General features: G+C 47.6%; 1 protein-coding gene across 5 annotated transcripts in view; it reads right to left on the bottom strand.

The window, feature by feature from the left end:
• Nucleotides 1–27253, bottom strand: part of ENO1 (enolase 1) — a 220188-nt gene that overhangs the window by 21813 nt on the left and 171122 nt on the right. For all 5 annotated transcript variants that reach the window (XM_069610033.1, XM_069610036.1, XM_069610035.1 and 2 more), the window contains exon 8: nucleotides 20774–20971. In XM_069610033.1, the coding sequence (XP_069466134.1) occupies nucleotides 20774–20971 (198 nt within the window). The remainder of the gene's footprint in view (nucleotides 1–20773; nucleotides 20972–27253) is intronic.

The following is a 27253-nucleotide window of genomic DNA, read 5'->3' on the forward strand; positions in this document are numbered from 1 at the left end:
TGATTTTCAGTCGGACCAAGCATTAATCATTGCACAATTGGCATTTGCAAAGATTTCACGGTAGTGATTTACAGGTAGTAGTATATGACAAAAGTAACTTAATGCAAAACAAGATTTCAAATTCTGTGAATGTAGAGAAACTGAAAGGACCACAGGTTGCTTGGAAAGATCATTTAGCAGCATTTGTTCTGGACGCTTTCAGCAATTAAGATACTACTTCCAGTACAGCCCCATAGCTACTTTGTGTTGTACTACCTCTCAAGGCGACTAGAGCAGGGGGACTCCCACACCTTTCTCTAAAGTGTATTTCTCACTCTTAAATGTGTTCCCGTCTAGCTGGTGGTGGTCTATATATTTTATGTGAACCCCACCCCAACTCGAGACCCATCTATATTCAGTGAAAAACGAGTTGAGAGTTTATGACCTAACTTATGACAACCCAGTGAAATTCAGTTTGTGTGAACAGAATCTTTAAATACTTTTCGTTTTTTTTTTTTTTAAGTAGACCGCAATATAGTTTCAACTAACGCAAATAGATCAAGAACAAAAAGGTCATAACATTTCAAGAGGACGAGAAAAAATGAAATGAGTAAAACTCGTTGTGCTACCATTCAGCTACAACACATGGCACTTTACAGGCACAAAAATGCAACCCAAATAATGATTTGCCATTACTAGTTACCATACACAAAACCTACAAAGACGCAAACAAAATAACTCCCCTCCATTTTACATTCAGAGAAGAACTTAAAACCTCAATGTTAAACAGATTAAAAGGTGCCCATACTTCCAAATATTGATCTTCTCCAACTTGCTTCAAAAACATAACCTTAAAGTTACAGTAGTTGCAAAGCTATCCAGTCCTTCATCAGTTTTTTTCCTAGTGTTCCAGAATATCTGCCCGCTTCCACCAACGCCCTGTCAATCCATCGTCTGACTATGAGCCATCTCACACATGCCCACATTTAACACAATAGCCTGGATGGGCGATCTCAGGAAGGATCTGCTCAATATATCCAGTCTGTCTAGCACTTCCTCCAAGAAATTCTGACCTTTGGTACAATGCCACAATGTATGTAATGTACCCTTCTCCAGACCAAAACCCCAGCACATGCCACTGTCCAACAACCCAAGCTTATGTATACATACAGGCTTCCTAATAACTTCTGCTGAATAAGTTGTAAATTGAAATCCAACTTTGCCTTAAATCCTGAAGTAATCCAAGTGCTCCATTGAAATATCACAGTTCAGCTCTGATGTGTAACTTATCCCAACATTCAACATTAACGTTTCATAGGCATTCAGGAACGCCAAGACAAATCTGGGCGGTGAATCAAAAATCTTACATAGGTCAGGTGGGCCCACCAATGGCGCACCCAACATTTCCAATCTATGGGATAGTAGAAATTGGAGAGCTTCATACCTTCCTAGTTCATGCTTGCCCAAATTAAATTTGCAGTTATGATGCAATGCAGCAAATCCCACAATCCGTTCATTCATCAAAACATCTATTCTCAACACCCACTTTGTGATCCAGCTTCGCCAGCATAGAGATTGGTTTCCAATTTGAAGATCCAGATTGTGCCACAACGAAGCCTCAGTGTAAGCATACATTTTGATTGTTATCCCTTAGCCACGAAGAAAGCATTCTGGGTAGGTTAGTATGAAGGCAACCATCTACCCAGGTTGGGCAGCAATCATATCGAATATAAAGTGCTCAAAGCATAAGGAGTCTTCACCTTTTCTATATCCATCCAGAGGGGAAGTGGACTCTCATCCGATGTAAAATAAGGCAGAAGTTACTTACCTGTAACTTTTCTCCAGCATGGATTCACAATGCTCATGAATATTCACAGTCACGCCCAGAATACCCGAGAAAAAAAAAAGGTGTAAACTGAAACCAATAGGCTATAGACTACTTTGGGTCATATTGCCCCAGCCAATGGCGCTCATCCTAAGCTCCCATCTTCCGATTTGGTAGCGCAGGTAATATGGCATTATGAACCAAGAAGAGCCAGAGAGGGAAGGAAGGGTTTGCATGTGAATCGGTTGGCCAGATGATGGCAATGCACTGTACAGCCGAAAAAAGCCACCTGGAGATGGAAGCCTTAGACAGGGCCTACCAGTATATCACAGGTCCAAAATTGAAGAAAAGCTGAGACTTCTCCGAAAGCCTTGTGCATGCCACATAGAACTTCAGGCACGAGCAACATCCATCAAATGCAACACCCTTTCAGCAGGCAAAGACAGGTTTGCAAAGAAAACTGGTAGACCCAAAGGCTCGTTGAGGAGTCGGATGGAACCTTCAGCATGAAGGTAGGAGTTCACAGAACCAACTTAGTGGCGTGGATGGACAAATATGGTTGCTTCCAGCTGAGGGCTTTCATCTCCCTAACCCACCTGGCCGAGGTGATGGCCACCAGGAAGATTGATGACAAACTTCAAAGGGGCACAATGCATTGGTTCAAAGGAAGGCTTAGTTTTATTTTAAAATTTGTTTATTGGCATTTAGTTATGCATACAGAGCAGCACCTCTGCGGGTGCATGTAAATAGTTTTTACATTAGTTCTGCTGTGCCACATTAAACAAAAACATTTCAAACAACAATAAACATTAACCTGTCTCCTTGTTTGTCGCAAAAGAAAATGTTCTCCAAACTTCCGACAAGAGGGGCATCTGGTCAGGGGGTGGGAGGGAGGGAGGTCAAGACATTTTCAGGAGTTATCCGGGCTTTTGGTGGTTTCGCCTCGTATTACTTGACAGGCCTCTTGGTTCTTGGGACCGCTCAAGTGATTTGTTCAAGGGGGTTTATCGTACGAGGCGTGAAACAGTTTTGTCATGGTGTATTTCCATGCCATCAGTGCCATGCTCGATTCTTCAGTAGACCTAGCTACACTGTCCGCCCAGGACCTCGTCTCAGCATTTGCCCACTTTTCAAGCTCTTTGCGCCGCACTGTGTAGTTCGGTCCTGCAGGCTTTTTCCATGACATCGCGATAGCTCTCTTAGTTAAACTGATGCACATAATGTGCATAATGGCTGAGTGTTTGAGTTTAGCTAGTCTGGGATAGGTTCCCAAAAGGCATTCGGCTGGGGTCCACTGGAACCTGGTCACGCCCGCCTCTTCGCATGCTGGTTTGATTTTTGCCCAGAGTCTAAGTCTTGTTGCATTCCCATAGCATATGGATCAAATTTGCGGCATCTGCTCCGCACCAGGTACAGTTAGGTTGCGCGGATTTGCTGAATGTAGCCATTTTGCTTGGGGTTAATTAAGTAAGTGCGGTATAGTACATTTATCTGCATCAATCGGAATCTGTGATTTCTGGATACTTCCTTGGGAAATGTCAGTGCTCTATCCCATTCTTTATCTGTCAGTGGTTGGCCCATGTCCGTTAACCATTTATTCTTTAGATTGGCGCTCCGAGGATTGGGTGCGTCATTTAGGAGGCTATATATTTGGGACACTGTTTTCCCTCCCTCTCCCAGATTATACAGCAACATTATGAAAGGGTCTGTGTCTGTTTCCTCTAGCCAGGTGTCCCACTTTGTTCGAGCTATATTGCGTATCTTCTGGTACCAAAGGTATTGGCCGGTATGTACATCTTCTGCCTGTAACGTTGCAAACTCCCGGAAGGTTCCTTCAGCGTATAGGTCGCACCAAGTATACACCCCTTTATTTTCCCAGAGCCTGATATTGCTTAGATCGGTATCAGTTTTACTCAGTCCCGAGATTATTGGTACTTCTGGGGAGTATGGTTGCTTTAAGTGCATGATCGATTTTGGTGCTATGCCATATTTTCCTACCCAGTGTCGCCAGAGAGGGTTTATTACCTAGCAGGTTTTGGGGGACCCAAATAAGTTTTTTCAGTTTTATCGGGGAGATCATGGTCTGTAACAGAGGGGTCTCTGATGTGGTCTCGTCTGCTAGCCACTTGGACACAAATCCCAACTGAGCTGCCAGATAATACTTCTCTAGGTTCGGTAGTTGGATACCTCCTTGTTTGTATGGTAAGACTAATGCGAACAAAGCCACCCTATGTCTGCCTCCTCCCCATAAGAATTCCCTGATTATCGTATCGAGTAGTTGAAAGAAGGGTTTTGTGATGTAGAAGTGCACATTTTGGAACCCATACAGGAATCTAGGGAGGACAATCATTTTAACTATTGAAGCTCTGCCCATCACTGAAAGGGGTAGTTTAGCCCAGAATCCCATAGATTTTCGTAGTGTAGGGAGTGCCGCTCTTGTATTGTGTTCGTGCATTAATGTTGGGGTGTGCATTATCTGTATCCCGAGGTATCTAAATGAAGTGGTCTGCCACGTTATGCCTACTGAGGGGAGTTATTCTGCGTTTTTGTCTCAGGCCTGCTAGGGGGGGGAACAAGCAGGATTTGTCTCTGCTAAATTGTATGCCTGCGACCTTAGCGTAATTGTCAAGGAATTCCAGCATTGTTGGCACATTGAGGTGGGGGTTTCGGACGTATATTAGTACATCGTCAGCATATAGCGAAATGATGTGATCCACTCCGCCTAGCTGTATTCCTGCGTCAAAAAATTGTTGTCTAAAGTAGATGGCGATCGCCTCTAAACCCAATATATAGAGTATAGGCGAGAGTGGCCAACCCTGCCTGGTTCCTCTGCAAATGTCCCATGCCTCCGCCACATATTTCCCAGACTTCAGCCATGCCCTTGGTTTATTGTAGAGAATTTTGATCCATCTAATGAACCCTTGACCAAAGCCGAATCCCTCTAGAACTGCCACCAGCCACTCCCAATATATAGAATCAAATGCCTTGATGGCGTCTAGGGATAATAGTGCATAGCTCTCCTCTCTTTTGTCAGTGTGGGCTATTATGTGCTGGAGCCTGCTCAAGGTTCATAGTGGTGTTACGACCAGGCAAGAAACCATTTTGGTCTGCGTGTATAACGTCACCTATTACTCTGGACAACCTCTTTGCTAGGATTGTTAATATTTTTACATCATAATTAGTTAAGAGTCACACTTATCAGCGGGTTTATTGGGCTGGTGCATTGGGACCACAAGGGTTTCTCTCATGCTATCTGGTAGGACCCCTCTTTCTTAAGTCTCCGAGAAGACTTAGTGTAATAGAGATGTCAGTGAGGGTTCGTATGCCTTGTAAAATTCCGGGGGCAGCTCGTCGCTGCCCGGAGTCTTGCACGTAGCCAGGGATCTAATTGCTTCTGTTACGTCCTCGTGTGATTTCCATGTCTAAGGTTTCAGATTGTGCAGGGGATAGTTTGGGCAGACCTATCTATTTATTCTTGGGGAACTCTATCCTCATGGGAGTGAAGGGAGGCTTAGACATGACCACATTCAGTTTCCAAGCCGCGGCGGGAGGCTTCACCAGCGGTTAAGTCCTGAAGAGACCCCTGAGGAACTCCTTAAAGAGACTGTGCAACCACAGGGAGTGTTAGCCCAAAGCCTGTGTGTACCGGGCTACGACAGCCAGGTGGCCCTTGATAGATGCATGGGCAAAAGCAGCCTTAGCCAGCGAGAGCAGCCGCAGGAAGAGTTGCGGAGCAGTCCGGCGCAGCTGCAGTTTTCTGTGCCCGGCACCACACTGAAGCACTTCAACTTGTGGCTGTAGCAAGTCAACGTCGAGGATCTTCTTGCATTCCAAGGGCAGTGAATAGTGTGCAAGTTCTAAGGCTGCAGGAGCCCGGCCGTGAGGCTCAGTGATGCTGGGTCATTGTGCAGGATGTATGCTCCTCTCGAGAGGTCGGGAAGTGGAGGCAGTTGGCTGGCCGGAACCACCGACAGATGGAGACGGTCCAATCTGCCTCAGCCACGCCAGCGCAATGAGCATCATCCTGCAGTGGCAACATCAGAGTGTGAAGAAGCAGAATTGGCCGACAAGCAGGCATACAGGAGGAGCCCCTCCAAGGGGAAGAAGAAGGCATCCCCCAGACTTCTCAGCTTATGCCCCAGACTTCTCAGCTGGGGATATCTTCTGGCAAACATCTGGCACTTTGAGTTGGCAGCCATCGCAAAGCGGTCGATCTCAGGAAGACCCCACTTGCTGAAAAGGCGCAACATGTGCTTGCTGAAGCGCCCTTTCATGTCAGGACCTTAACTCCCTGCTGAGAGTCTGCAATGGTGTTCTTGACGCCTGCCAGGTGAAACGAGAAACAGGAGTTCAAGAATGGCCCAGTGCCGTAGAGAATGGGCTTCCAGGGAGAGAGCAGGGGAGCGTGCCGCCCTGCCTTGTTACCTGATGTAAAACATGGTAGTGGTGTGGGCTATTAAGATCTGCACCACCTTTGACGACGAGAAGACACCCCCCGCAGTTTCAGGATGTTATATGCCACTCCTTTGTCTCCAGGAGCCAGAGTCCTCTGGCGTGAGAATGTCCTGTATGAGCTCCCCAACCCTGCAGGAGTCTCTCGTGACTGTAGCCTGGAGGGATCTGGAAGGGAGCACCTTCCATGAGGTGTGGCCGAACTAACCACCATTGGAGAGCTTGACTGAACACCCGATTGAGTGCGATCTTGTCTGTCCATGTATCAGCGATTGGCTGTCACCCCCATCAATTCTTGGAGTGCGGGGGGGGGGGGGGGCATGGGGTTACGTTTGGAGCCTCCAGAAAGAAACCAGATGGATGCAGGAAGAAATCCCCAGCAGGCATTTGATGGACCAGACAGTCGCCGCTAGGCCTTTAGCAGGACGGCCTTCACCCTCGCTCTCCGGGGGGAGCTGCCAGACATGATACTATGTTGCGCTGGGTGCCCAGGAACAGTGCGTTCTGAGATGGCACTACACAGGACTTCGGATAGTTGATCACAAATCCTAGCAAAGTCAGAAGTTGGATGTCTCGGCTGTGTGCTGGGTTTCCAGTGAATGGGAGCGGAACCAGATGAGCCAATCGTCCAGGTAAGGGTAGACATGGATTTGCTTCCAGCGTAGATTCACTGCTACCGTGGCCAAGCATTTGGTGACTACCCTCTGTGCTGATTTCAGGCCAAAGGGAAGGGCCTTGAATTGGTAATGCGAACCCTGGACAACAAAACAGGACCATCCACAGTTTGCGATGAATGGGGATGTGGAAGTACACATCCTTCAGGTCCAGAGTTGCCATAGAATCCCTTTCCTTCAGCTGGTCAAGCATGTGATGCAATATGACCATCCTGAATTTTCTGGGAGTTTAGAAAGTTGGTGTCGCAAGTCTAGAATTGGTCGGCACCCCCCTGACTTTTTCCTCGCCAGAAAGTATATTGAGCACACTACAGAGCCCCGAAGGTGCCGAGGGACTGGTTATATGCCCCTTTGCGTAGCATGGGCTGAAGCTTCTGCAGTAGTCGGGCCATGTGTAGTTCTGGTTGCGTGACAGGCTGAATGTGAGGCACCAGTCTTCAAATTAATTCCAAAGCGTGCCACTGCTGAAGAACGTCCAGCACCCATTTGTCTGTGGAGATCTTTCACCACTGATTGACAATGTTTTGCTAGTCGGCCTCCCACTGTGGTCTGAGTGGGGGCATGGGCCTGGTGCCGGTTCAGGAGTCTGTTCTGGATTGGGGAACGACGACAACGTGGCGTGCTACTGCCGTAGGCTTGGTAGCGATCCCTGTAAGCCTCCTGGGTGATGGGGCCTAATACAGGGTTGGTAAACCACTTGGAAGATTTGGAGAGTCTCCCCTTTGGTGAAACGAAAGGGCGATCTCTTGCAGGGTCCCCAGAGTGTGCCGCCTCAAAGTTTGTCTTGATGACTTTGTTCTGCATGTCTGTGCAGAAATTAGTGGCCTTTAGCCAACCTTGGCATCAGAGGGCCACACCATTACCCATCTGGCAGAAGCCAGAGTATGCTATGTCGAAAGTGACAGGCATGGCATGGTCCAACGCTACTTATTCCTGGATAAGTGCAAAGGCTTTGGCCTTTTTGTCATCAGGGAGGAAGTCAAGGATGGGTCCAAGCTTGTACCATAGTTCCATGTTGCACCTTTACCGGATGGCAACGGCATTGGCAGCCTTTATGGTGGAGGCTGCCGTGGTAATGATGCAGCATCAACCTTCTTGCCTTCCTGGTGCGGAGGAACAATGGACAAAGAAGGATTGGATGACTTCTTCCTGGCTGCGGCGGTCACCAGAGACCGGCGAAGGCGGTGACCCCGAGGCACCTGAGAGATGAATCTGGAACCCAGCATTTCTCCAGCCAGTCACACGTGGCATTTAGAGCATATGACTGCCTAGCCCCCATCCCATATGTCATTCAAACAAACAGATACAATGTGCTTCGTGGATTCCTGCTGCTGAAAAAGGAATCCCTCTTCTGGTAGCAGGTTGAAGAGTTCGGCAGCACTTGATGGTATGGAGTGAAAGGAGCCAATTTTACCCAGGGTGGTGGGAATTGGGGGGCTCAACATCCAAGGGTTCTCCATTTGCGTGCACAGTCAAACTCATCAGTGTGAGTGCTGGCGCCTGTGCCAGTGTAAACTGGCTCTCCACCTATTGAAGGCAGCCCCCCGTCCCCCAATCACTGGCCGAGGGGTAGCTGGTGACTTATGAGGCAGTGTCAGCTGATGCCAAGGGGGCCTTGAAGGACTTCTTGACTGGACCAGGCTGAATCTTTGCCACTAATGTATGCAGGGTGGTTAGGACGTCCAGGGACATGTCCCTTGATGCAGGAGCCAGTGTAACCAGTGTATTAAGGGTAGGATCTGGGCTTGAGCTCCTTGGAGGTCTAAACAGAATGGGGTCAAATTCCTCATCCGCATAAAGATCTTCTGGCTGGTCCTCAGAACTGGTGTAGATGATGGTTTTGGGCCTTCAGGGGACCGCATAGTAGCCATGGTAAAGAGGGGCACAGGTTTGGAGGGCCTTGACAGGAAATGCAAAGCCAGAGGCATGTCTCACCAGATCAGAGCCCTTTGGAAAAGGCTACGACAGGAGCCTGCGGATCCACAGTAGGAGCAGTCGACTGGATGTTTGCTGGGGGCCTGGGAAGTCTTATTTACTTACCTGTAACTATTTCTCCAATCTTGGCATCTTTCATAGATTCACATGCTTTAATATTGCCCCTCGTCAGACCAGAAAAAATATATATTTTATTTCCATAGAAAAAAAATGAATGGGGATTGCCCATGAAGCCCAATGAGGCATCCACTTGTGTAATCCCTCCACCTCACTTTGATCCTTTTTGACCCAGAACAATGAGGTGGCAGGCCTTAAGCTCCACCCCAGGCAGCCATCTTCAGATTTTGTGCCGATTGTAGACTACATGTATGATGAATGCCAGGCCTTGGAGCAGCGTCTCGGGGGAGGTGGGTGGGCGCATGTGAATCTATGAAAGATACCAATGCTGGAGAAATACAGTTACAGGTAAGTAACTAAGACTTCTCCAGCATTGGATCTTATATAGATTCACATGATTGAATACACTACCAAGCAGTTAGCATGCCCAAATTTGGTTACACCCTGAGGGTTAATCTTCAGTATACCTAATGCGTAGCAAATCAACAGTCACATATACTAGGGAAGGTGGGAGAAAAGGCTGCTTCTACCTTAAACAAAAAGGTGGCGGAGGACCGCCTGTCCAACCGCTGATTCCTTGTTGGCGTCTTCTGCTAAGTAATAATGCTTGGCAAATGTGTGTAGCGTGTACCAGGTAGCCGCTCTACAAATGTCTTAATGCCACCCCTGCATGGAATACGGTCGAAGCTGCTCTTCCTCTAGTGGAGTGAGCTGTTGGAGGCCTGGTGAGCTGGTCACTTTTGGATTGGTGGCAGTGGTTTATGCAGTTAGTCACCCATCGTGAAATACCTTGTTTAGATATGTATTGACCCTTTGTGTGACTCGAGAATGCTACAAAAAGCCTTGGGGGAAGCACAGAACTCCTTGGTCCTTTGAATGTAAAATGTGAGGATGCTGGCAACATCTAGCGAGTGCAGAGCCCTTTCTGCGTTTGAAGTATTGTTGCTGAATAACGTAGGGAGCACAATATGCTCCGAGTGTCATTTCCAATACAATTTTGGGTAGAAATTGAGGGTACGTTCGGAGAAGGACGCAGTCCTTCCGGAAAAGGGTGAACAGTGGTTCTGGAGAGGGCTTGTAGTTTGCTAATCCTTCTCGCAGATGTGATGGCTGTCAGAAAGGCAGCTTTCCAAGACAGAAATTTCAGCTCACACCTATGAATGGGTTCATATGGTGCTCCACGAGCACAGATATACTTGTGCTTAGGCTCCATGACGGCACCGGTTCCGCCTTTGGTGGAAAAGTTCATAGTAACCCTTTCAGAAAAATGTTAACCACTGGATTAGTGAGTAAAGATGTTTGATTAGGATTCGTTGTATAGGCCGAAATTGCGGATAGATGAACCTTAATGGAGGGCAAGGAGAGCCCTGTTCTTGGCAAGTGTAGTAGGTATGGTAACACTTGTTCCACAGATGCAGCCAATGGATCCAGGTGTGACGTTTCACACCATTTAGAGAAGCGGGTTCAAACCCGAACATGTGATCCGTCGGAGCTCTAGACACTTTGATCATTTCCCAGCATTGTGCAGGGAGCGTTAGATTTAATTTTCGCTGTTCAGGAATCAAGCTTTGAGTGCAGACGTGCTGAGTCGTGGTGAAGAACCTTGCAGTTCTGCTGTGTCAGTAAACTATGGTGCACTCGGAAACAAATTGATGATCCTTGGGAGATGTAGCAAAGAGTGGGGTACCTTACTTTTTGAGCCCATTCTGGCGCTATGTGTATCATCCTGCACGGTTGCTCCTTCACTCTCCGTAACACTCGTGGCATCAATGGTGTTGGTGGGAAGGCAAACAGGAACTTGCCTGTCCGGGTTACTGAGAATGCGTCCCGTAGGGATAGGTCCTCTGGGTATCTCGAGGCAAATAGATGGCATTTCTTGTCCTTGGTGACGAAGAGGTCGATCTCTGGATGTCCCCCACATGTGGAATATCAGTTGAGTCTCCCCCTTGTCTAACTCCAATTCATGAGAGGTTGCGCAATCTCTGATCAATTTGTCCGCCACCACATGGTCTACTCCTGGCAGGTGGTGTTTTTTTTTTTAGGTGTACCTTGTGCTGTAGTGCCCACCTCCATAACATCTGCTTCCTTGGATAGCATCACTGATCTTGCGGCTCCCTGTATGTTGGTATAATGCATGGAGGTTGTGTTGTCCATCTGGATAGTTACTACTGCTAGCACAGGCAAGAAAGCCTTCAGTGCCCAGAGGATTGCTCCGAGTTTTAAAACGATGTGTAGTCTGGACTCTTGGCTTGACCACAAGCCCTTTGTCTGCAGTTCTGCCAGGGGCGACCCCCATCCTGACAGAGGCGTCCGTTCTGAGAAGAAGTGTCGAGGTGAGAGCTGAGCATGGCATGCCTTGCAACAGATTTTGTGGTGTGCTCCACCACGGAAGCGCTTTGTGGAAGCTTGGCAAAAGTTTGATTACATCCACCCATGACCCGTGTGCCTGGGTCCATTGTTGGTCCAGGGTCTCTTGAATCAGCCTTATGTGCAGTCTGCAGTTGGGAATGAGATGTATACATGAGGACATCATGCCCAGGAGCGATTTAAAAGATCATACCATGGTTGTTGCATTGTCGAGGAACCATGAAATTAGTTGCAGCATCGTTGATATTGTCTAGCGAGGGTCTCACCCTGGGAATGCAGGTGTTCAGCTATGCTCCAAGAAAGAGCTGTTTTGGTCGGTATTGGGCAGGATTTGGTTTCGTTTATTGCGAATTCTAGGTCTTTTAGGAGATTCGTTTTTGCAACTGCCTTGGTTGCGAGATTGAAAGAACATGCGTTTACTAAGCAATCTTCTAGAGAGGGAAAATCTCTGTCCCCGAGCGTCTGAGACTTGCTGCTATAGGTGCCAGGCACTTGGTGAAGACTCTTGGTGCCGACCTTAGTCCGAAAGAGAGAACTCTGAATTGAAAATGAGCCTCTCCCACTGAGAACCTGAGAAATCTTCTGTGTGCTGGGTGGATGGGGATATGGAAGTATGCATCTTCCAAGTCTAGGATAGCCAGTAAATAGTTTTTGTTTAGCCATGGAAGGACATTTTGTAACAATGTGATGTTGAATTTGATGCACTTGACGAATTTGTTCAGTGCCCTTGGGTCCAATATTTGTCTCCATTGGCCGTTCTTTCTTGTTAGGAAGAACCGGGAATATAATCCCTTTCCCCTTAAATCTGATGGAACTGGTTCTATGGCTGCTTTTTGGAAGTTTGTGAATTTCCACCTTCATGTTTTTCGTCAGGGGTATCTTGCGAGGATGGTCGGATGGGAGGGCGGTTGATCCAAGAATGTGATTGTGTGTCCGTGCAAATTACTTGCAACACCCACTTGTCTGAGGTAAAGTTTTGCCAAGGCTGGTAATACTGGCCCATCCTTCCTTCCACTGTGGTGTGTAGTGGGGGGAATGGATATGAATGGTCAGTTCTGTTTTGATAGCGTCTTGGTGGGGTTTGAGCCACGTCTGCCTCCGTGTATTGAATCTTGACGTAGATTGGTGGTACTTCTAGTCTTGAAAGAAACTGCCTTGTGTTCTCTTGCCATAGGACTGCGGGTTATACTCTCTGAATCTGGAAGAGGAGGAACCTCGAAAGGAACAAAAATTGCGGCAGTCAATTTCCTTATATCTCAGTGAGCGGATACTTCTGGCTGTGTGTGTCCGTTTTAATTCCCTTCAGATGATCACTGATCTTCTTGCCAAAGAGGTCCTGTCCATCGAAGGGCAGATCTAGAATTTGTGCTTGAACCTCTGGCCTGAAATTAGTTGCCTTCAACCAGGCCTGTCTTCTTAGGACCATGCCATGGGCCATTTGACGGAAACCAGATTCGGCCACATCTATCGCTGCATCAATCATGTGATCGGATGTGGCGTCACCATTGGTTACTATTGCCCTTGCCTCTTCTTGAACCCAGCCGGTAGATGTTTAGTTAGCTTTGACATATGAAGTCATAGTTCCCAGTCAAAGCGAGCCGTCATATCCAAAGCATTACTTTCCCTGATGGTTAGGGAGGCTGATGACACTTTCCTGCCCATAGCTTCCAGCTTTCGTCCTTCCTTCCTTGTCCGGAGGTGAGTTAATGGTGATGAGGGATTTGCTAGCTTCTTCCTTCCTGCGACTGAAGACAGTCTGGTTTAGTATGCCCTCTTAAGCAAAGCAGAGCTGTGTCTGGGGCCTTGTATTTTTTCTCTGGTCGAGATACCAGAGCAGTTGTGCATGGGGTATAGAAAGGATTTTCACTCCTGCATCCCAGACCGTGTCTAAGAGAGGGATAGAAGTGACAGTTCTTGCCTTATCCCTGTGCTCATATAGTATTGATTTCTTCTCTTCTGAGGTTACCTGAATATTGAAAAGGTCTGCTACCTTGCCAATGATGGTGTGACAGGTCATCCGGTGGTGATGTTTCCCTTGGGGAATCACGTATTCTCGGTTTCTCTATTATATGGTCCTTAAGCCTTCGGGTCAGAGCGCTAAATAAAAGTAAAGTAAAGAGGAGGTTTGGGAGAGTGTGGGTGTTTACAGGCTCTACTACCGGAGGGGGAGCCTCTAGGTGTACTGCAATGCTGTGATTTGTCTAAGGAGATCTTGTCGAGACATTTCTATGTCTCGGGGAAGATGGTGCCACTGGCTTTGATCTCTGGCATCTATGGAACTCAGTGTTACTCTTCATTGATTCCATCAACATAGGGTCATATGGGTCTGACGTCCTCTGATCAGGTGCAATGGTGGGCTATGCTCGTAAGGGTGTAAATGGGTTGTTGCCCTATGACTTCAGTGTCAGAAAATTCTTGCAGAATGTTATCTGGCAACTCAATCTCCTTGATTGGTGACAATTGCCTTATTTGCATTATCCTCTGTGGAGAGTGTTTCTGCCGCTGACTGACTACCCGTGGATGGTTCTCCTGGTTTGTTTTTTTCCGTCAACGTTGATTGATGCTTCGATGTCTTCGTGGACGAGTGATGTAAGTTTGGTTCCGTCAATGGGAGCTTCGTAGACTGGTGCATTTCCTTCTTCGTCGACAACTGTGTCGTCGACGATTATTTCGATGAAGATCTGCTAATCAACTATGTCTGGAGCGTGGTCCTAGTTGCCTTTTCCTTTCTGGACGGCCTTGCCATCGACTACCCCATATTCTTGTTATTACCGCTCGTAAACGGCGGTTCTGTGAACGATCGCTCCCCCGAAGAAGACTCATCAGATATTTACTTCCCTTTTGCGGCAGTTCTCTACAGAATGATGCTTTATTTACCCTTACAGCTCAAGGGATGTGAGAGTGAACGCTTCTCTACCTTTTTCTTGCTTGTGAGTAGGTCAGGTGCTCCTTTCCACTGAAGAGGCCCTTTTAAAAGTGTGACTCTCAGATGGTTTGTGAGATGTAATAGGGGCGGTCTTGGCAGATTCCTCATCTGGGGAGTGGCAATCCAGGTGTAATAGCAGCCGCCTGTGTCTGCCCTGCAAAGTTTTGTGGGCAAGTCTTACACATTTCACACTGGTGTATGTCATGAGGATATAAACAGTAGATACAGTGCTCATGTGGATCCCTCATGTACACTAGTTCCTGTTTGCATCGGCTGCAGTCCTTGAACAAGGAGGGCTTCTTGGAAATTGGTGTTTCCTCAGCCATGGTGTGAAGGAACTCTTCACTCAACGAAAACTGGCTGAAATCTTGCGTTTTCTGGTCCCAGAAAATCACAAGCAGTAGTCCTTGACTAGAAGAACAGTATAGGATCTTTGACAAAATAACTTTACAGCTTAAGATAATAGAATCGAAAAGCTCAGAGAGCTGGAGGATTTCCTGTAGTCTGTTGGACTGCAGTGAAAAAACTGAAGATGGCTGCCTGGGGTGGAGCTTAAGCCCTGCCACCTCATTGGTCAGAGTCAAAAAGGACCAAAGTGAGGGGGAGGGACTACACAAGTGGAGGCCTCATTGGGCTGAATGGGCAATCCCCATTCATTTTTTCAATGGAAATATATATAATTAATAATTATTTTAAATCACTGAGGATTCCTGGTCTGACGGGGCATATTCAAGCATGTGAATCTATGAAAGATCCAATGCTGGAGAAGCAGACAGACTGGGCGTTTTGACTGTTGAGGTAAAGATGGCGGTCGTTGACCGTCGCTGAAGACTCGTTTTTGACTTAGGTCGACAGGGCAATGGTCCTGATGGACGAAGTTGTCGATGCCCCACCGTCTGAGTCAGTGACTGGTCCTCAGGTGATAGCTGGAAGGTTTTGAATTAATCAACCACGGGCACAGCTCTGGGCAACCCTCCAGACCATAGTTTTTCAGCCTGCCAATCCATTACAGAAGGAAGGGGGAGGGGAGACCATAAGCAAATCAGGCTTAGTCCTACCCCCAAAAGGGGCAGTCCAGCCCGAACTGCTAGGTCACATCCCTTCTGCACGAGACCACAAGCAACCACAAGCAACCACAGACATGTTTCAGCCTTTTTGGGCGTCATCGGTGAGTAGCAGCTTGGGTTTCTAGGACCGGAAGACTCTGGACCCACGTCTGGGCATACCAGTCCCACTCGGGGTGGACAGCCAGATGCTCCCTTCTGTAAAACACAGATTGCAGAGGAGTGTGCTGAACTGTATAAAAGGTAATGCTTCAGAGCAAAGTTGCCATGTAGGATACAAGAACACGCCATTTTGGGTACCATTTGGAGTATCTGGCGACAAGGAGCAGGGTTAGGAGGAGCTACATGGCCTTCACCATTGGGACAACTCTGGGTGCTGGGAGTTAGGGACGATATTCCGAATCCCTGGTTTGAAGGACAAGAAAGGGTTGGACAAATGCAGAGACACGGTAGATTCATCACAACAGAGTTAGAAGAGGCCCTGGGAATAGGTACGAACAAGAAAAAGACTTTCAAAATGTGTGGTCCAGCTGGAAATTACTGATAGCATGGCAGGATTTGGAGACAACTGGGCTGGCACAGAACCAAGGGAAAATACCACAGTGTAAATGATGCATGTCAAGAAAGCTACAACAAATGTGAGAAAGGAACACGCTCTTGTTTGAAGCAGTATGAAAAAAAAAGTTAAGGTTTCTACAGGTCATCATTACTGCGAAAGGCTCGAAAAAAGTGGTCTGTACCGAAACAAAAGACACAGTGAAGCTATCCTTTTATTTCCCAGACGAAGTCCACAGCTACAAGGTCAAGTTCAAAAGCTAATTGTCTGAACAAACTGAAGGAGTGTTGACAGATAGTAGGGGTTAATTGGAGGGAAGGCATGATCACGCCAAACTTCCATGCCCCATTAATGGTAGCCTGCGTGCTGCTAGCGTGAGGACTATTCCAGAAAGGTACAAGGGTGCCAAAACGATCATAGTGGGCCACATTATGAAGAACCCTATAGTATGAAGACCCAATGTATTGTCGTGCATTTAGTGACAATAGTGACCGGTTATTGGGGTGGGTTCTGATGCCCACCTGACTTAACATAATCAGTGTCTATATAGAACGTATACTTCGATGTTCACAGAGAAAACATGGGTGTCCATAGGTTTTGTAGTTTGCCACGTAATACGTCAGCAGTGACGAATTTGTCAGAAAATAACTTTTTTGTTAAAAGCTTGGAGACTGAGCTGTGCGGCGTCAGATTATGCACATTGTACTCCCAGTTTTAGATAATTGATATTAAAACAGAAAAGCACTTTGCCATATTTCCTGAGTTGTTTTGGTTATTGATGTCTGAGTAACTTCTGCATCCCCATCCGCTCTTGGGAATAAGAGTTCGCTGAAAATCCACGAAATTAATGAAAAGGGCGAAAGGATCTTCTTTACAGAGTGGTAAGCGGCCTTGCTGTGTCTGAATCCGCTTTCATGGCCTTTAAAGGATTGTCTATCTTTTCACCGTAAAGATTCTCACCCTCACATGGCATGTCCACTACCTTGTGCTCTACTTCCTGGTGGAAATCCGAGCAGCAAAGCCAAACTTGGCACCTCAGAACCACCCCATTGTTAATTTGACGCCAGTCTAGTCTAGGTCTACAGCAATATTTATGCTGTGGTATGATGCCTCACCCCACCCCCTCGTACCTAAAGCATAGCCTCTTTCCTCTGTTCTGGCAGGTTGTCCAATAGTAGGGCTAATCGATGCCACATTTCGCAGTCGTACCTTGCAACAATGGCCAAAGAGTTCCGAGATTCACGGTCGTCACTCCTATGTTAAGAACTTTATTCCGATTATCATTGTCTGGGGGGTTGGGGAGTCTTGGTGTCACTTGTGTTGGGTGCGTGCTTTAAGGCTAGCTGCAGCTGAAAAACAGACTCCGGCATTGGTTGAGATGTTAAACACTTCGGAGTGGATTCTGGAGCTTTACCATTTTTTCTCCAAGCGACCCTTGACTGCTGGTTCTGTAAATGGGCGTTTCATTGTACGGAGGCCCTCCTACATACATGATCCAGGATTGGAATTGAAAAGACAACCTTTTTTCTTTTTCCCCATGTGATCAAATAAGAAGCAATCCTTTTCTTCTTCTGGAGTAAGGACGAATTCCTAGCAGGCCTTTGCCATCATGGCATGGAAAGCTCCTGTGTCATCTGGGGGTGGGAGGGTGCGTTGGTTGAGCAGGACTACTTGGCGCATCCTGGTCTGGGTCTTTGTCCCGACTGTCCGCTCTCCTCAGTGACTAAGACGGTGGAAAGGGTGTCCTGTGGAGCAATGTCCTGGTCAGAGTCAAAAAGTTCTCCTTTCTGCTCCCTGCGTTGAGGACTGAATGCTCTAGGGGGAGGTCGTCTTACCAGGGATGATCTCTGAGGCGAGCCCCCTAGTCTCAGAGAATCAGAAGTGTCCTGTCGACGTGTTATCTGTGGACTTTTCAACGGTGGGACTATTGGAGCATGAGGAGGAAGCCTAGCATCCAGTGGAGAGTACCTGCATAGATAGTAATGAATGGAGATATATGAGCGGATAGTGTGATGGGACAACACATGTCCACTGATGTGGACGGGAAGGAGGGTGTTTGAGTTGTCCGCTGCAGGACAAAGACTGATGTGGAAAAAGGTGGTTCTGCAGAACCTCCTTCGGGATCTGACACGAAAACTACCTGATCGTCATAATGAGGAGCCTCAAAATCTGATGTAATTTCATGTTGAATCTCCTCCGGTAATATGGTTGGGGACCTTTCTAAAAGGGGTTGATCCTCAGGCGCAGTTGTCAGCGTTAATCTGCCATTGGGAGAACAAACTTCTGTCTCCAATTCAGGGTGTTCCAGTAGAGCATGTACGTATAGACAGGGATATTTTTCTTCGTTGCTGAGGCGGGTGTCAACCGAATAGTCGTCGACGCAATGGTCATTGATTAATCAGTCGTCTTTGCAGTTGCCGACGCAAGTCGAGACTTGGATGGAGGCAATACTGTAGTCGACGTGGTCGTCATAGATAGTCATGGATGGAGAAGGAGACAGCTTGGATGACTTAGATTTCATGTGATGTTTTGTGGACTCATGGCCAGACGAGGGCCTTTTGGACCCCGATGACGAGTTATCTTTATTGCCGACAACGAAGATGAGGCCGTTGGCCTAGATTTAAATTTCTCTGTCGATGACGAAGATTTTCAGCCCAAGTCTGCAGATCTTTGCAGGTGTGAGCCCTTCTCTCTTGGTCCCTCCAAGCATGCAGTGGAAGCACCCTGATATTCGGTGCTTAGGGGGAATCTGTGACCAGAGGCCTTTTCAGAGGCAATGAATGCTTGGTTTTATCCCGACTGGAAGATGACCTAGTCTCACTTGTCTTGTTTCTTTGTTAGTGGTTCCTCAGATCTTGATCTTTGGCGTGATGGGGACCTCTTCTCTGAGGGAGTGGTAGCCCTGCCACCGCGTGACGAGCCAACCTCCGACGCCGGGTAGGCTTCCTCATTTAACAAACAAATTGGACGTCTATTTCTGTCTTTCAGGGTTTTTTGAGAGAACCTTCAGCAGATATTGCAGTCTTTGGCCGAATGATTTGGGTACAAACAAAGGCACTCCGAGTGCCTGTCTCCCGCTCAATCTTGAGGCCGCAGGTCCCACACAGCCTACACAAGGATTTCTTCTGACCCGAAGCATGACAGGGCCGAAATCAAGCTTTTCCAACATTGAAAGACTAGAAATAGCAAAAGCTGAAGTGAAGAAATGTTTTCACAAATAAAGAATTCTCTCAGGAGAGAATGCAAGGTAATCCCAACGGTTTGGAAGACGGTTGAAATCTGAGGGCAAGCCATCTATCTATATTTGTTTTTGTATAGTGCTGATTCGCCCAAAGGCCTCCGAGCGCGCTCAGGTACGAACAGAACAATTAAAGAAAGAAATGGCAGGAAGTTGGTTTTCCAGGAAGTAAGCGGAGAGAGCAAGAGGTTACTCTGTTCCCTCAACAAACAGCCAGGTCTTAAGCTGCTTTTTAAATGTGTTAATGGATTCACCATTTTTTAGGGAGAGAGGAAGGGAGTTCCAAACCTTGGGGGCCCAGAAATGTAAATGAGTACTGCCAACTCTTTTTAGAAGTTGAACAAATCCTGATTTTTGTTGGAACGCAAGTTTCTCCAATGGCTGCGGAGGCTCTAGTATCCCCCTCAGCGCCAATCCATCCATTCTCAAACATCCCTAAAACAGCACATGCTCGCCCTCCACATCTCTCGATATAATGCAAGCAACCATCCTAAAGACCCATTCCAACTCTACAGGCAGGTCCCCTCTCACTATCCACGCTATTCCCTGACCAGGAAAAGCACAATTGACGCCACAAGTATCACCCACCTGACTACACAGTCCCACATACCCCTCAACCCAGTCATTTAGCTAGGCTGTAACCAACATGTATGCAGGTTTGTGGAGAATAGGGTTCCCACCAGTCAATTTTCCGTAAATGCATCCAAAGCAGCTTAGGCGAGGGGATTTGTGCAGGTTACACATTGTTTCAACCCAATCGAGAGATCATCCAGAACTGCCCAGGGATAAACCTAGCTCTAATTTTAACCAAGTCAAAACATGTGGTCAGGTACCACATCCTTAGTTGTGACCGGGAATGATTTGGACCAGGTGCGGACTCCAGGTAACCAACACTCCAGGACACCATGGAAGCTTTACATAAAGGTGGGTTTGGAGAATGACCTGGCTTGTTTAAAGTACAAGAGTGAGCTGGAGGAATGACCCAGGTAAAAAACACTCAAAGCAGAAATCGCAAACGGTTGATACAGGGTAGTGCAAGTGAAAAAGTGTAAAGACATGGATGACAAATGTTTAGAGGCATGCAGCCCAAAGCATAGATTTGCCCCGAATGACCACACCTTGAGGATAAGACAAGGGACGCCAATGCAAGTATCCAAGTGTTCCACCCTCAGGCAGGGACGAGAACTTCCAAGCTCAACGTTTTCCTCTTTGCCATTGTAAGTTCAAAGCATTGCACCTCCAAGGAGGCAGTCTGATGAAAATGACTGGGTAGGAGAGGCTAGCTTGATATGGCTATGAACCCCAGTACAGGAACATGTGCACAGCATTTGTTAGATAATCTGTAAGGTACCAGAGATGGCATGAGTTGTTCAATATCCAGGGGTACTTGGCAAAGAGGACTCACCCCCTACCTGCAAAAAGGAAATACCGTTTGTGGAGGTCAGCGGTGCTAAAGCATTTCTGCAGAGCGTCTAAATTCAGTTTGCGTTTGAGGACCTGGAAGGACTGGATGATTGTCTATTGAACTTTTACAGTCCAAGGACCCTTCTTATACCACAGATTATAGATCATAAAAAAAATCGATCCTAGGGTTTATCCACAAAATTCACGTGACCCAACTCACTCGCAGCACACATTACCTGGGTAGTCCTTAACAAAGCTCTTGTACAGGTCAGCAAGCTCATCAGGGGAGATGTAACGGCAGGGGTTGTCCTTTGACTTGAAGTCCAGATCATACTTTCCAGCACGGTAAAACTCTGAGGCAGCCACATCCATGCCAATGATTATCTTGTCTGTATAGCCAGCATTGCTTATAGCGGTCTTCAACAGTTCCAAAGCTGAAGGACAAAGATTAGGATCATCAAACTTAACGAATTTTCTCCAGATCACATGATTAATCAAATCGTTTAGGCCTAGATATTAGCACACACATGCCTCCGGCAGCAAGCCAAGTGGCAGATATGGGGGCAGTACTCCTGCCCTAAACATGGTCACTGCTGCACTCTTCGCCCAAATCACAGCAAACAAATACACTTTAGCATACATGCTCAGCCCTCATTGGTCGCTAGCCACAACCAAATATTTAGCACCAGCCTACATTTTATGTCATTCCATTACACTACTTTTAGTCCTACCTTGTTCGAATAACCTGCAGTTTCGTTTTTTTCCCTGCATTCAGACATGGACAATTGTATCCAAGCACACAATGGGTGTCAGGGCATTGGATGAGTCGGTAGGTAAAGCAGTCTGGCTCAGTATTGAAGCAGCCAGCACAGAAATGCTGAACATGCTTTCATCACAAACATAGCAAAAGAGTTTTACACACAAGAGACTGTCTCACCAGGCACTCTAGCCTACCAGAGCGCACACTCTAAAATACAAGTAGGTAATATGAATAAACAATCATGCTGGCCCTGCATTACAGGTGCAACTCATCTTATGCTGCAAATTGCAACTGAATTTTTTTAATGCTTTAAAATTATATATATATATATATATATATATATATATATATATATATATATATATATATATATATATATATATATATATATATATATATATATATATATATATATATATATATATATATATATATATATGGGATACATTACTCACCGTAATCGTATTTCTGATGCTTGTATCTGCTTAGATTCACATGCTGTGCATAGGCCGACATCTAGTGGAAGCTGCGGAGTATTACAGTTTGTTTTTCGAAAGTCGAAAATGGGCGTCGACACAGGCGTGCCAGTAATACTATCCCTAGTGTGACGTCCACTGTACCCAAGATCCCTCACGCGTGTAGGATCCTCAGATTGTATTTTTTCTGACATGAGGAAGCATGAGGAGTAGCGTGAGTACAGATAATCCAAGCAGATAGACAGAAAAGGTAAGACTACAAGCAATCATGCGCCTTCTCTCGGAGGGGAGGAAGGGTGGGTCGCATGTGAATCTAAGCAGATACAAGCATCAGAAATACGATTACGGTGAGTAATGTATCCCTTCTGAGGCTTGTGGAATCTGCTTAGATCACATGCTGTGCATAGATTAGCGAGCAGTACCAGAAGAAGGAGGTGGGATGTGAGAAGGGTCATGAGCAAACAGGTGTCTTAGAACCGCTTGTCCCACTTGTGTATCTGTCTTGGAATGAGTGTCAATGCAGTAATGCTGAGTAAAAGTGTGAATAGAGCTCCAAGTAGCCGCTTTGCAAATGGTGTCGAGGGGAACATTTGCAATGAAAGCCAGAGTGGCACCAATGCCTCTAGTAGAGTGGGCCCTTGGCGTAAAAGGCAGAGTCTTGTCAGAAAGAGAGTAACACAGCTGTATACAGTTGATAATCCACTTCGAGATAGCGCCCTTAGAGACGCGATCCCCCTCTCTGCCTGTAGCTACGGAGACAAACAGTTGATCTGTTTTCCTTAGCGGTCTGGTTTTATTTACATAGTATAGGACCGCCCTACGCACATCTAGGGTGTGTAGTTTCACCTCAGCCGAGCTTTGCGGGTTCTGGAAGAAAGCCGGAAGCTCGATGGACTGGTTTACATGGAACTTGGATATGAATTTAGGTGAGAACCTAGGGTGTGTGCGTAAAACCAGTTTGTCCTTGTGGATAGTAAAGAAAGGATCTTGCACTGACAGAGCCTGAATCTCACTGACCCTTCTTATGGAGGTAATGGCTACTAAGAAGGCCGTTTTATAAGTCAGGTGTTTGAGACTACTTTTATGCATGGGTTCGAATGGGGGTCCCATGAGCTTAGCTAGCACCACGTTGAGGTCCCATCCTGGCGGTGGGTTCGAAATAGGAGGGTGAAGTCTCTTTACTCCTTCCATGAAGGCTTTAACCACTGGCACTTTCCACCACGAGACCTTGTTATGGGATGTGGTGTAAGCCGAGAGGGCTGCCAGGTGTACTTTCAGTGAGTTAAAAACCAACCCTGCATCCAGCAGGTGGAGCATGTATGTCACAACGTTGGAAGGAGTGCAATCAACCGGGTTGATTTGTTTATTCTGGCACCAGATAACGAATCTTTTCCACTTATCAAAGTAACAGTGCCTTGTATTTGGTTTCCTGGACTCCTTTAGAATGTCCATACACCTCTGTGGTAATTTGAGATGTCCAAACTCTATGACTTCAGGAGCCATGCTGCTAGGTTCATAGAGTTGGGTTCCTGATGCACTGTTTGACCCTGTTGCTGGGACAGTAGGTTGTACCAAGCTGGGAGTCTGATGGGTTCGCACACCGCCATCCTGTGTAGGTGTGGAAACCATGGTTGTCTCGCCCACATGGGAGCAACTAGGATGAGCGTCATCGATTCCTTGTTCATCTTGTACACCACCTTCCTGATGAGAGGAGTTGGTGGAAAAGCGTACGCAAACATCCCTGACCAGTTCATCCACAGGGCATTCCCTTGGGAGTCCGGTTGGGGGAACCTGGATGCAAATCCTGGGCATTGTTTGTTTTCGCTTGTGGCGAATAGGTCTATAGTGGGGAAACCCCACTGAGAGAAGAGATCTTCTACCACGTCTCTGTGAAGGACCCATTCGTGTTCTTCTGGGAGGGAGTCTCTGCTTAGAGCATCCGCTAGGGAATTGAGCTCCCCTGGAACATGTTGCGATGACAGGAAGATGTTCCGTCTGAGTGCCCATATCCAGATTTTCTGGGCAAGCTTGGACAGATTTGGTGAACGAGTCCCCCCTTGCTTGTTCAGATAGAACATGGCTGTCGTGCTGTCCGTCCTGATCTGCACCGACAAGTTCAGTAGATGGGGCTCGAACGTCTTTAGCGCTCGGAACACTGCCAGAAGCTCTAGCAGATTGATGTGGTTCTTGGCTACTGAGTGAGACCAGAGACCCTGAGCTGTGTGGTGGAGATGGTGAGCTCCCCACCCAGTCAGGCATGCATCTGTAGTTACCACGGCTTGTACTTCGGGATTGTAAAAGGGTTTCCCCTTTGCGAGATTCTCTCTTGTCCACCAGTGTAGGCTCTGTAAGAGTGTTGGCGAAACGACCACTAGATCGTCCCAATGACCACTTGCCTGAGACCACTGTTTCGCCAACCATTCCTGCATGGGACGCATGCGCAGACGCGCGTGGGGGACCAGGTAAATGCATGACGCCATCATGCCCAGTAACCGCATAGCTTTGCGTACTGTTATCTGTTGACCTGACTGATAATGCGGAATTTGCAGAAGTATATTCCGAATTCTCTCTTCCGAAGGGAAGGTCAATCCTTTCTGAGTATCTAGGATAGCTCCTAGAAATTGTTTTGAGGTGCTTGGCACCAGACTTGACTTTTTCTCGTTGATAGAGAAGCCTAATTCGTGGAGGAGGTCGATAGTCCTCTGAATGTTTGACCTGCAAATTCCTGGGGTCTCCCCCGTTATGAGCCAGTCGTCCAGATAAGGGTACACCGGGATTGCTTCCCTGCGTAGGTGTGCAGCCGCCACCGCCAGTACCTTGGTGAATACCCTTGGTGCAGAAGCTATCCCGAAGGGCAGTACCTTGAATTGGTAGTGGCGACTGTCTACCTTGAAGCGTAAGTACTTTCTGTGCGCTGGGAGCATGGAAATATGAAAATAAGCATCTTTCATATCCAAGGTTGCCATGTAATCCCCCTTTTTTAGGAGGGGGATTACCTCTTGTAGCGTGGTCATACGGAATTTTTGGGGCTTGACATACTTGTTGGCAGGCCGCAAGTCTAATACTGGGCGCATTGTCAAATCTTTCTTTGGCACAAGGAAGTAAGTTGAATAGATACCCTTGTTTACCTGGTGTCCTGGGACGAGTTCTATCGCGTCCTTTTCTAGCAGAATGGCGATCTCCTCGAGAAGGATCCTTTGATGCTCTAGGGAGTGCACTCTTTGTCGTGGAGGATGGTTCCGGGGACGCTGCAGTAGTTCTATACAATATCCTGCGGATACTGTTGACAGCACCCATCTGTCTGAGGTGATCCCTTCCCAAGCCTGGGTGAAGGTGGAAATGCGTCCCCCTACTGGGGTTGCGTGGCAAGGGACCCTGAACTGAGCGTCACTGTTTTGGTGGAGGCGTGCCACCTCCCTTGTTGGGGCTGCCTCTGCCTCTTCCACGACCTCTCTTGTTACCCCTGCCGTAACTCTGGGTAGACTGCTGGTTGTTATTCCATTGTGTACCCTGTCCCTGGGCATAGTTGCCTCTTTGTGAATTTTGTCCGCGTGGGCGACGAAAATTACTGTTCCCCCTCTGGTTAGGGGGTTTGTTGGTAAGCTGGCCAAGGGATTTGAGAGTCTCATATTCATCTTTGGCATTTTTAAGTGCGTCTTCGACCGCTTTCCCAAACAATAGGTCGGGTTCCACTGGCTTGTCTATTAAAGAAGCCTGGGTTTCTGTCTTGAATCCCGACTGCCGTAACCACGCATGTCTTTTGATAACAGTACCTTCTGCTATCAATCTCCCTGCGTTGTCAGCGGCGTCGAAAGTTGCTTTTAAAATGCAACCAGACACGGCTCTCCCTTCTGCCGAGATCCGAGCCAGCTGGCCCTTTAATGGTTCTGGAGCAGAGGCAATGAGCGCCGCGACCTCTTCCCATTGATGGCAATTGTAACTAGCCAACAGGGTGGTGGAATTCGCAATCCTTGCTTGGTAGGCGGACGTTGAGGCTACCTTCCTGCCAAACCCGTAAAGTTTTTTGCTCTCCTTGTCGGGAGGAGCTTCTGATGAAGATAAGGGCGTGCCAGCCCTCTTTCTAGTGTTGGTCACCACTAGGGAATCTGGTCTAAGATGTCCCTTTATATACAGAGGGTCAGACTGGGCTGCCCGGAAAATCTTTTCAATTCTGGGGTTGACAGCTCTGGTGAGGTTAGGATTCACCAGGGAAGGATCTATTCTTCGTTGGATGGATTTGAGGATAGGGATGGTCTGAGCGACCGGTCTTCTCTCTCCTACAAACTCCTCCGCGAAGTCCCTTTCCTCCTGTACACCGTGGGTGTCGATGTGGAAGTGTTCCGCTGCTCGAGCGAGAACCTCGTTAAGGAGGGGCTGGTTATCAACTGGAGAGTCAGTAACTGGGGCTTCGCTTTGTACTGGGGAATCTACTCTGTAAATTTCCTGCTCATCTTCTCCCTCCTCCAGGTCCTCATCCTCTGCATAGTAATCTGTCCCGGTTTGTTCTTCCATAATTGCAAACTCCTGGTCCTCTTCAGGGAAAACTTGTCCCTGATAACTGGGGAGTGGAGTAGAATATGGAGTGGAGTAAGGCTGAACCTCGAAGGGTTCAGGTCTTTCGACCCGGGGCTTTTTACTTAGCGGGATAGGATCGGAGGAGCCTGAGGGTGTGGCCCCTTGAGGGTTATATGAAAGAAAGTGTTCTGGGTTCTTATCATAAAAATCAGCCAAGGAAGACATCCTAGACATAACCCTGTCTATGTCTTCACTGGACCATTCCCTGGAACAGGGTATTACTTTAGCAGGTGATTTATTTTCAAGGGTAGACTTGTGTTTGCTTGTCTGCTTAGGCTTTACAGGGGTGGAAGGCTGTGCTTTCCGCTGTTTCCCCCCTTCTCCGTGCGTGGAAAAATGTTTTCCCTGTCCCTTGGGGGCCCCAGAGACTTTCGACGCCTGGCGTCGAGGGTCTGGAAAGGTATCTGTGTGCTTCGGGCGTGGGGCCTCACTGGTGTTAACCGCGGTCTCGGTATCTTGGAGCGCGGCCTGGGGGTGGAAGTCGTCTTCGTCTCCCGACGATCGAACTTCCGTTAGTGTGTGTAGCGAGGCACTCTTGGCAAGAGTGGATGATTGCCTTGCGTCGTGAGGCGATCTCGATCGAGAGCGCCCAGAGGACACCGAGTCGGACCGTTCTTTTTGTGCCTCTTTCCGGGAAGTCGACGTCGTCGAGGTCCGGTTGGTCTTAGTGTGTTTAGTGTGTGTTAGGTGTGTAGCGCTTGCGTCGCCGGGGGTCTTCCCCATAGCCGCCTTGCCGGACGACCTTCCGAGGTCGGGGACCTGCGCTCGTCGGCTGTCTTTCGACGCCGTAATGCCCTCGCCGTCCGAAAGTACGGCGTCGCTGCCATCGCTGAAGGCGCCCTCCGCTGCCATGGCCTCCTGCCTGGCGTGGTGGGCCCAACGCTTTGTCGAACGGTCCTTAAGTG

This window comes from Ambystoma mexicanum, chromosome 8 (assembly GCF_040938575.1).
Source record: "Ambystoma mexicanum isolate Mex_15411 chromosome 8, UKY_AmexF1_1, whole genome shotgun sequence".
NCBI lineage: Eukaryota > Metazoa > Chordata > Amphibia > Caudata > Ambystomatidae > Ambystoma > Ambystoma mexicanum.